Raw genomic sequence first — 11,506 nt, 5'->3', positions numbered from 1 at the left:
GTGTTAAACTTACTGCTCACACTCCACATGGCACACGTACAGCAATTTTTGGTCCAGGAAATACCAGACTGAAATGTGAGAGTCATTACTTTTGGAAATTCGAATGCTGGCGGGTAGGTGATGTCCATGGGAATGTGCTGGAAGTGGCGGTTTTCATACAAGGAAAGCAAAAAGGGGGTTCCAGCCACACATCACCCACAGCCTGGCTGTGTGCACAGCGGGGGCATTTGGCCCTATTTTCTCCAACTGTTCCATAAAACTACTGTCACCCAGTTGTCTCTGGTGTCTTAATGCTGGTTTTTCTTACAGTTAAAATAAAATGCACATAAAATTTGCCCATTTTTGAACAATGCAAAACCCCTCTACTTTAAACCGTTAACTAATGCAGACCTCCTGTCTTTCAATTTCTGATAAATCAAAGAAAAACAGTATTGGGGGAAAAAAAATAGCATTTTCCCTTTTTGTATTGCTAGTATTACAGAATTCTTCAGTCTAGTGGTAATCCTGCTGGCCTGAATCCAGCAGTGCCTGCCAAATGCCAGGGCAATGTGTTGTCAACATAAAATCTACAGGCATTCTGGGGCATGAAGAAATGTAGTTCCCATCATAAAAAAAAAAAAAAAACCCCACAAAAAAAACCCCAACAAAAAAAAAAACCCAGAACTGTTGCATTCTTTGCAAAAATGCCAGAAATTCTTTCTGGCTTTCTTTATGTCACTGGTTAACATCTTTCTTAAAATGCTGTTTCTTCTCATCTGTTCAGCATGGAAGGAAAAAGTAAAGAAAACTCAGAAAAAAACCTGCATTTTTATTTTTACTTTTTCCAGCAGAAATGTACCGATGTAGATGTATCTGATCAAAATCCCCCTAAATAATAATAACGATAGATGCAATCTCTGCTCCCCATTCAAAGTATTTCTGCCATGAACTGAGCCATCACCTACAGTAATGACTTTAGGATGCTCAAAACATGAAAATCCCACAATTCCATTTCTTGCTAAGCAAAGGGTTCATCTAGTGAAAATAATATCATAGAACAGGGAAGTACAAGAGAACAAGGAACCTTTGTTTCCATGGCAATCCGAGCTCCTTCTTCAGACACGAGCACAAAGGCAATATGCTCAACGATTATCTGAAGGTCATGTTGTTCTTACGAGAAAAGTTAGAGAGAATACACTGGGCTAATTTCCCCAGTCAGATTGCAGGCTGCATTTTTAACCAGTTAAAACAAGAAATTGCTAAAGGAAATAAATGCCTTCCTTAATGTCATCTGTTTATTTTAAAATCTCTTTTCCTAAAGGTAACAGCAGCCTACTGGTGAGGGAGGGGAGCATAACTGGCTGTCCTTCAGACTCACTCATATTTTCTATCATTATTTGATGAGCTCAGAGACAAATGTTTAGATCCCATGTGTTTTTGGCATCCCTCACCTGGTAAAATAATGACACGGACTTTAAAGTCAAATGCCTCTTAAAAATGAGTAAAATGTCCCCATATGAGAGCTTGTTTTCGTTTCCAGTCATTTTTGCAGCAGGAGCCACTCTTTCAAAGATCTGCCTCATCAACAAGTGCAAACAGGCTTTTAAATGCTGGGATACCCCAGGGATGCAGGCAGGTAAGCATAAGGACAGCTAGTTAGTCTCTGGTTGTGTTACATATGTAAGAAACAGGCATCTAAGAGGCACATAAATGTTAAATGCAGTTTACTTCGTATTTCCCAATGTCAGTTTTAGGTTTCCATTTCCTCTGCGACGGTTTGACCTTGTTGACAGCAGGGGTAAATGCTTTATGTGGAAAAGAAAATGACTGTTTAAAAAGTGTAATTCTATTTTCTTGCTCCATTCTGTGCTCCATGATTTACTACAGATCTGAAGTACAAAGGAACAGAAACTTTACTGGTGTTCGGAAGGAAAGTTATTTTTAGTGTTGTTTTGTTGCCAAGGCATATAGAAACCTTATGTGCTACCTCAGAAAGTTACTGTGGAAGGGCAATGAAAGAGGGATGCTTATTTCTTCATCTTTTCTTTCCAACCACAAAGCTTTTCTCCAATTTAAAAGTGATCATGTATTCCAGAGGATAAGCTGCAAAGGTCACCAAGCAGTTTGAAGTTGAATTAAGCATAAATGTCTGATCATTGATTGTGTAGTATAAATACAAATGAAGATCTTGAACGAGCACAGTGCTTAGATGTCCATCCCTGTCTCTCTTCAGTACAAATGCATTTCTGAATCCAAACTTCATGAAGTTGTGGATGGTGATAACCAGATAGGGAGAAACAAGGCTGCAGAAGTGGGAGGGGAACAGCACGACACGTAGAGTCCGGTTCTCTCAAAGACAAACCACCAGTTCCACTAAAGCCATATATTATCAAAGTGGTATATGTGGAATAGGAGCTGGGAAACACCACCTGGAGGCACAGGAAGGGCAGGAAAGGGGGGCTCACGTGTGTCCTCCTGCTGCTGGCACCTGAGCATGTCCAGTTTGGGGGTGACACTGGGACTGGTCCAGCTAAAGAGAACTTTTTGCCCACTCCTAAGGTCAATGGGGAGCTGGGAGTGTCTCTTTTTCCAAGGGTATTGTTGAAACTGGCTCAAAATACACAGCTTGAGAAGTGTTAGCGTAGAGACTAAGTCATCATCTTGCAAATAAATTCTTCTTTGGAACAGAGGGGGAAAGCCCTGCTCGTTTGCAGGTAACAGCATGTTGTGTTTCCTGTCAGCAGGACAAAGATTTAAAGCAAAGTGTAGAATGACTTATACATTATCGCTGGCCTCCATCCAGGAGGGGAGGGTAACCTAGTTGTTCTACAAAAATATTAGTTTCCTTTATCTCCTTCCACATCGACTGCAAGTTTTTAAAAGCCATTGTGATACTTCACAGGCAAAAATAAGGAACAGCCTGAGGCCAAAAACATGTGAGCCTTCAGTGAACTTAATACTCCTGTGCCACCCTAAGAAGGAAAGACGTCTCCCTTCCTGTAAGTTGTATGTTACCAGGATGCTTATTGAGAGAAAAAAAATGGGAAAAGCATCTTACGGTGAGGAAGACCAAAATCACAGAATCATAGAAGATTTTATGCTCTATGCAGCTATAGTCACACATTGACATACATACAGCTACGATGCATACTCACCTGTTAAAGAGGCCCAAATCCAATTGAAATACTGTTATAATATTTAGTATAAATAAAAAAAACCCTCAACACCTAGTTGTCTCTTTATAGAAGAGACACTATTTTACAGAACTGTTGTATGTGAAAGAGAATACGTGATGTTTACATATAGACATTTACACATTTAAGGCTGCCCAAAGCAAATAATGTAAAATTCTCCCCAATCACATTCCTCAGGTCTTTAAACAATGTATACTTGATTCTATATTTTATGAAAATACTTCTTATCATGCTTGGAAATGTCAATCCTCTCCTGTTTCTGTGTATCCTCCTTCACTCACTGCTATGAGTTAAATAATAATTTGCAGCTAAATCTCCTTTAGTTACCAAAAAAATAGGTCACTAATGATGTCATGGAAGAGTCTATTTTTCTATTACTTCTCACCACATGTGTCCACAATATTTGCAAAAGAGTGACTGTGCTGCAAATGGTAACAAAATTATATACATTTTCTGTTGCTCGCCCTCTGCCCTCATAAATTAGGACCGAGAGGGGAGAGGACTGGATACTTTGGAAAGGGAAAACAGCACAGCTGGGAAATCACTAAAACGGGATATCCAGGATATTCAGGCTGTCCCTGAATCCAGAGAACAAGCAGCCTGTTTCACACACCACGTCCAGTGGGTCTCAGCTCCTGTGCTGCATCCAGTCGCCCCACACTGCGCCAAGGGTGGCAAAGCCACCTATACCAGATAAAACTGTCTGAAAAGTTTGTGTGGAAAGCACCTTTCCATTAAAAGACTTTTTAAAAAAATATCTAATTCAGTAAAGCAGTGAAAAAGCAGAGTATCTTTTATTCTAGCTTTAGAAAATGAAATTCCCTATCTTCAAAATAGAAAAAGTTGTAGTTTTCAGATTTAAAAGAATGTAAAAACTGAAAACTGAAAATAGTTTTCCTACTGAAAAAAAAAAAGTAAAGCAGTGAAAAAGCAGAGTATCTTTTGTTCTAGTTTTAGAAAATGAAATTTCCTATTTTTAAAATAGAAAAAGTTGTAGTATTCAGATTTAAAAAAATGTAAAAAATGAAAATAGTTTTGCTACTCAAAAAAAATTTAATTTGTGTAAAAGGAAGGACAACAGACAATGTAATGAATAAATTGTTTTTGACTTAATTTGTGTAAAAGGAAGGACAACAGACACAATGTAATGACTAAATTGCTTTTGAGACAGGGACTAAGAGAGGAAGGATGATCATAAAACCCATGGGACCAGATCACCCATGGTCTGGAAACCAAATATAGCAAAAGATATAGGTACTGAGATATGAACTTATGCTTATTATGGCATTTAAGCTATGCGAAATACATGAAATGTGACTGCAAAGGCAGAATTAAGTGGGGTAACAGATGTAATACTTTCTCCTAAATGACTGGACAATAGCAAGAAATACAATATACGTGATGAAAATATAAGTTGGTATTTTCAACACGGGAGTAAGGATCCATATTTCATGCAAGCCAACTGCTGTGCATTTCCTTCAGCACTGAAAGTTATTTTAGAGATTATTATTCAAAAGATGAAAGATAAGATTTTATTCTCAGACAAATTGATTCCTTTAAGGACACTGGGCTGCACGTGTGCAGCTGCTAACACAATACATCCTGATCTGTTTAGAAGATGTTTCAGAGAGAACAAAAGTCAGGATCATTCCAAAAAAGATTGAGAAAAAGGGCGATTGATGGAACATGTCCTTCCTGCTGGTCAGCTGGGCTGACCTGAACTCCTATGTACCCCAGAATAAGCCTCTTATTCATTGGCACATGCTGTGTGTTGAGTTTTATTAGTTATATATAACTTATATGTAGTTTTGATGTATATAAATATATATCTAAATTTGTATGTATAAACTAATAAGTATATATAATTATATTAGTATAAAGTAATATGTATATACTAAGTATATATATTTTATATATAGATAAAGTTATATATGAACTATTTTAAAGTTATATATATATATAAACTAAGATAAGCAAGGGAGGCTGAGTTGGGTGCTGGAGAGGGATCCTGCATTTGTAAAAGCTTGGGGAAACAAAATACCCTGAAAGGGAATATAGCAGAGCACACATGGAATGAGGATGATTTGCCCCAGACCCACATCACACGGATCTTCCTGTACTCCCAGTATCCCAGTGCAGAGGAGCCCTGCCAGATGCTGGGAGGGTTCATCCCCGGCTCCCTGTGCCCACCCCCGGCCGCACAGCATCTCCAGGGGGGAAGGAAACACTTTTGTGCCCGGGCTGGGAGGCGAAGGCTGGCTGCCAAGTTTACTTTTCTTTGAATAAATGCTCTCCCGGATCAGCTGCGTGCGGGAAGACTAAAGACGCCGTTAGGGGATTTAGCTCCAAGTGGTCTTGTAACTCTGTTTTTTTGGAAGAAAGCAGCAAAACGACAAAGAAACAAAAGAAAACAAACAAAAAAAAAAGAAAGGCAGGAGGGGAAAAGAAGAGAGCAAACGGTGCTGGAGATCCCACCTGCCAAACGCCGGCGGAGCAGAGAGTTTTGTCCGTCTGTCTGGCTGGTGAGCCCGGGGATCACATGCATCCCTGTCCTGCCCCCTCCCTCCCCAGCCCTCCGTTCCCGCTGAGCTCCTCGCAACTTTTTGGCAAAACTCGCCCAAAGCGGAGGCACTTTTCGCAGGCGGGCGCCTTCAGCCTCCTCTGCCTCTCCCGGGGAGGGGGGGTGGTGGTGGTTCACCAGCTGCCAAGGCTCTGTTTTCCCTCTTGCCACATAAAGTTGTGGGACTTGCAGAGGAGATTTCAACCGATAATGATTGCCCTCAGCAAGAAAAGCTCATGTTCTTCTCAGCTCTGCCTCACCCTCTGTGCCTTTGGGCTGGCGTTGCTGGGGGATGTGTCCCGGGCTGTCCCCATGGACGATCAGGATTATTACCTGCAGGAGATCAGCAACAGGGATCATTATTATTCCTTTCCCTATCCCGGGGAAGAGTTTTTTCCTTTCACGGAGCAACCTGGAGAGGAAGGACCTGCCCGCGCTGCGGAGACAGAGCAGCACCCAGGGTTCAAACCGAGCAGAAAAGAGTTAAAACCGAAGAAAAGCAACAAAAAAGGAAAACCCATTCTTGAAACTCCACCAGGTAACTTTCCACCTCCTCCTCCTCCAGAGCTTGGAGTCTGCTGAATCTCATGCTGACTGTGACTTTTAGCATTAATGAATATCCAGTTAATGGCAGTCTTGGTAATAACAACAATAAATGTGGTGGTAATGATGACAAGACATTAATTTTTAATATCCTGCAGAACAGATCTACAGAACTTTTGCAGGCTTTTTAACCCTTTCTTCATCAATTAAAGAGATTCAGAGTGGTAATGTATTAATTATGCTGCACTCTCACTAGTACGCGGACTTTACTTTCTTAATTACACTTGACAGCTGGCTTGAGTTAAAGCTGCTGTTCTATAAGAGAGAGACAGATTCCATAGCAAAAGCGGATTGTATATGGTGACACCTTACTTTATCCCTTGTCATTTTAATCTGAGAGGTTACTGAAACGGTTTTAGCTCTAAAACTGTGAATTTCTTTGATTTCACTTTAAAGCCCTCCAGAGGAGGATATGTAAACAAAGATCTTCCTGTAAAAGACTAAGCCACAACAAGCTCAATTTAATTATTGACCTGTAAAATAAAGAAATTAGCCAGCAACAAAAGTGCCTTATAATAAAAAGGCCACCCTTAATTCCATTTTCTATTTTCTGCATTTGATTGGATGAAAATATGCAAATATTAAAATTTACAGAAACTTGATCAGCTTTTACCATCCTCTCGTCCCCATTAAGAGTTAATTACACATCCCTGAAAGAAGAGTAATTTGTTGCTGTGTTTCCCGAATGTATGGTAGGTGCTTTACTGGTTCAGGACACTTAGGAATGAGCTTGGCCCATGAACTTTAGAGCTGTAAAATTTGGGGCCAAATCCCACTCTACTACAGCTGAACTCCCCTTTACTTCAGAAGGAAACTTTTAATATTAACTGCTGGAGCATATGGCACAAAGTTTGAAGTTTAGAGCTGTTAATACATGCTGTACAGCAAACCAGAGGAGCAAGGGTTGTAGAGCAGCTTTAACTTTTCCCGGTTACATCTAGTAGATAGTGAACAAAATATTTTCAATTTAATTTTAACGGTAACAGAAATTGATAAGCTTTTGATTAGTAAAGTCAAGGCCAGGTTGGATGGGACTTTGAGCAACCTGTTCAAGTGGGAGGTGTCCCTGCCCAGGACAGGGTGTCAGAACGAGATGATCTTTAGGGTCTCTTCCACCCCAAACCAGACTATGATTCTATGATATGAAATTTCACAACAACAAACAGTGATAAGAAAATACAATTTTTGAAACCTGAAAAATCATTTGTGGGGCATCCAGTTTGGATTACCAGTTAGACTCAAGGCTGAAATCATGGAAATCAAGGAAATGAAGGAAATATACCTTGTCTGGGGGAGCAGAGACATGAGACATCTGTGCCTGTGGCTTGATCAGGGGCCAGCAGCTTCCCAAGCAGAGGATACTGCCTGGACCATCTCAAGGACTGGTTTATTAGGCTCATTATCTAACCATGGGCAACACATGGATTTTAAAGCTACCTGATTGGGTACCAGGCATTTTCTTCTTCAGTGTTGTGGGGAAAATACAGGTTTCCAGCCTGTAGTGGGATGTTCTTCACTTCAGCTCTGCTTTCACCTTCCCCACTGGCTTTTTCCCAGTTTCCCCAGCACCATGGCTTCAGACATACTCCTCCAAACATGACAGGGATGAGAACAACATCCAGTCTGTGAGGACAACGTTCTTAGTGAAGTGAAGAAATTATGGAATTAGAAAGGGAAAAAAAGACCTCTTCAAAACTTCCCCAGAAAACACTCCATTGTGTGCCAACCAATTGACTTGTGCAAGACTCGTCTTCTAACGTGCTGTTTTTCACTTTCCACCCTACCTGACTCTCTGAGTCCAGGGAGTTCATTTTATTTCAGTCAGGTGAGGTCCTTCCTCGACCTCTTCCTCTTCCTTGGCATGGCCAAGCACAATGGCAAGGGGAGCATGGAAGAGGCTGGTGACACACCACCACAAGCTTCTGGAAATAAATAGTGTGGTCTCTCCTTCCACAATGACAGACAATCTTTTGACATGGTTGAGCTTCCAGGCTTTCACCAGCCATGTGCAAAAAGAGGTCTTAAAGCTGTAAGCTTTTTAAAAATAAATAAATAGTGTGGTCTCTCCTTCCACAATAGACAGACAATCTTTTGACACAGTTGAGCTTCCAGGCTTTCAGTAGCCATGTGCAAAAAAAGGTCTTAAAGCTGTAAGCTTTAAAAAAAAATAGCCAGAGGTTCAACAAACAACTGGTCCCCTCTACCAAACTTTCACTCCTTGCTCCAACACATGGAGGCTTGACACCAACTCAACAAACTGGGTCTTAGACTTACTTCAATATGGGAAAATGCAGTGTATTTCCTTGGAAGCAGCTGAACTATTTTAATGGAAATATCCATAATAAGCCCTGAGGCAAACACCCAGCAAAGAGAATGGTTAGCATTTGTTAAAGATGTAAGTGAAAACAGAAGGTTTTTAGCAGGAAGACAATTTTAACTGCAGCCAATGTTAAAAGTTCTGGCTATAATCTTTGAGATTTCTCCTTTCTTCTCTCCCAAAGTCAGACAAGGGCCAGGTCCTGCCAGTGCAGGGACTCCAGTGGTGGCTGTGTCAGCAGGGATCAGTTTGAAATGAAGGTCCAAAAATCTGGCCCTTCACAGAGTTTTCTAAATAATAATACATATCTTTAATTTCTCATATCTGGCCTGTTAAGAGGACAGCTAGAAATAATAATAACAGTTGCCAAACAGATATCCATAAATAGTAACTACAAATCTGGCTGTGTAAATATGTGTAGTGTGTGTATATGTATACATTTATGTGCTTATACATATATCCGGAACTGGAATTAATTTATTAGTTATGCAGTAAATACAAAAATTTGCTTTTTGTGAGGCTGACTGGCAGCTGGGCATGAGGGATTAATTAATTGTAACAAACAATAGGCTGGCTGGGAGCTGGGATGAAGAAAGCAGAGGAACAGGGACGTGTGATCTGCCCTTTGGCTCAGCAGCTGGTACTGATCAGCCCCAGCTTTGAATCAAAGTTGAAATCAAACATAGCAATCTGAAGGACACATAACAGATGACGCAGACTCAGTTTATTTAAGCTAATTACTGAAGGTGGTGAGAATGCACATATTTTCAATCTGTGAAATATTAATGTAGAAAAAATTCTATTGATGCGAGTGGGGTTGCAATTCTTTTGGGTTTTTTTTAAAGTATTAATAGAATCAATATTTGCAAATACTTGATTCAAATAACAGTTAAAAACATCAGTCTGCCTCCTTGCCCTTTAAACAACTTATAACTGAAGTGGTACTAGGTGACCCTTGGAAGGTAAATTGTTGGATTGACAGGTTTCTGTATATACATATTTCCATTTTCTAATTCCATCTTGTTTGTTTAGGCCTCTATCCAAAGCCCGTTTAAATCAGTGGAAAGAACCTTGTTAACATCAATGCTTTTCTTTTATGAGGCCTTTAATAGAGGTTAATATATGCCATCTCAGCTACCATCTGTGGGGCAGACCCCTACAGATGTTTTGGGGGTCCCTGCAGTCCCCATGAGCACCGCTCAGTCTTGCACATTGCTCTGGGTCGTGACTGAACACCTCCTATTGCACCCAAATCTGCCATGATTAAATCTGTAAATATTTTGATTTGATTTACAAAACATACTTTTTTCATGGAACTCTTCAGATGCATCACTGTTTACCTGCCCCATATTTGTTTATTTTCACGTAATATTGCTCCCTGTTCAGCAATGTAATTCTTAAGGTTTTTGGTTTGTTGTTTTTTTGTTTTGGGGTGTTCCCATATTTGTTTATTTTCACGTAATATTGCCCCCTGTTCAGCAATGTAATTCTCAAGTTTTTGGTTTGTTGTTTTTTTCATTTTGGGTCTTTTTTTTTTCAATTTAGGTAGGGCAGAGGAAGCTCTTGGATGAGTCAGGATCTCACAGGACCAAGTGTCTGAGGAGGACTCAGTGAGGGAAGACGAAAAGAGGATAAAATGGCCAATGCAAGCAACCATGAAAATTATCTTGCGGAAAGAATTTGAATGTATAAAAATAGGCTGATAGTACATTAATTGAGGCATTTGTCAAGATACGAGATAATGAAGGCTTGGAGAGAGATCAGTGAGTGAATAAGGAGGAAAAGCTGAATCATAGACACGTTACTTAAGAAATACTGGAAAGATTGCAAAATGATGATGAAGACCTGAAGAGAGTGCAAAGTTAAAAACATGACAAGTTTATGGTGTTACTGGCATTTGAAGGGTGAATTTTTTCACTGGGAAGAAGATAGGAGAGAGTAATATATAAGGCATTGAACTGATAGCTGAAAGCACTTAAGAAGAGGTCACCAAGATACACTGAGTTTCCAGTTAGAACAGAAGGAGAAGGTAGCCTGTGAATCCACAATGCTTGCCAAAATTGTGGCTTTGGATGGAGTTAACTAGAGCAGAGATGGAAAGGGGGCAGATTGAAAACAGACAGGCTGAAAGCCTACCTAGAGAGTCGGGAGGAAGTCTAGGAGCAAAGGCAGTCATCAAAGTCAAGGTTTTCCAAAGACATTTGAAGTCCAGCGTGTTGAACTTTGCTGGCACGTTGAAGGTGGGGTAATGCCTCAGAGCTCTGGCTGGGAAGAAGTCCCTGGAAACATTGGCTGGGAGCCTTTGAGTGGAACTCAAGGGCCAAAAGCCAGATGGGGTGGACGACTGGCGTGGGTCTGGCCAGGAGCAGAGCCAGCAGGGGCTTTCGGCAGCGTGTCGGGGAGCTTAGAGGGAAGGTGTGAAGGGAAATGGGAATACAAAAGAGATTCAGAGGGAACAGAAAACAGGCTTCGGGGTCAGGGAACTGACTCAGAGGGTAAAATGAGGGTTGGGGATGGCTGCTGGTATTTAAGTGAAGGCTATTCGGTCATAAGTGACTCATACCGGAATTAAGAAATAAGCACAGAATTACCCATATCCTGGGTAATTATCAGTCCTGTTGTTTTCTAGCCCGTGTGTATCCTTACTCTTAAACTTTATAGCTGGTTTCCATTCCTTAGAAGCCCAGAGAAAGTGGAGCACTCCTGTGACCTATAATGTAGATTGTCATTTTAAAGCTTTTGCTTGAACTTCTTATACTGCCAACTTGTAAGAATGAACTTATTGGCCGTAGGTGCATATCCCATGAATTTTAATATGACCTGTATTACATCCTAATTGCCAGATGTGACAAG

At 40.5% G+C, this 11,506-nt stretch overlaps 1 protein-coding gene across 1 annotated transcript in view; it reads left to right on the top strand.

Annotated features, from left to right (window-relative positions):
- The first annotated feature begins 5,651 nt into the window (after positions 1–5,651).
- CPXM2 (carboxypeptidase X (M14 family), member 2) overlaps positions 5,652–11,506 on the top strand; it is a 75,539-nt gene continuing 69,684 nt past the window's right edge. The window contains exon 1 of the mRNA XM_014945198.1: positions 5,652–6,271. Coding sequence (XP_014800684.1) covers positions 5,713–6,271 — 559 coding nt within the window. The 5' untranslated portion in view covers positions 5,652–5,712. The remainder of the gene's footprint in view (positions 6,272–11,506) is intronic.

Source organism: Calidris pugnax, unplaced genomic scaffold (assembly GCF_001431845.1).
Source record: "Calidris pugnax isolate Ruff unplaced genomic scaffold, ASM143184v1 scaffold89, whole genome shotgun sequence".
Taxonomy (NCBI): Eukaryota; Metazoa; Chordata; class Aves; order Charadriiformes; family Scolopacidae; genus Calidris; species Calidris pugnax.
The sequence above is the reverse complement of the archived record's forward strand: the minus strand, read 5'-3'. Positions and strand labels throughout refer to the sequence as shown.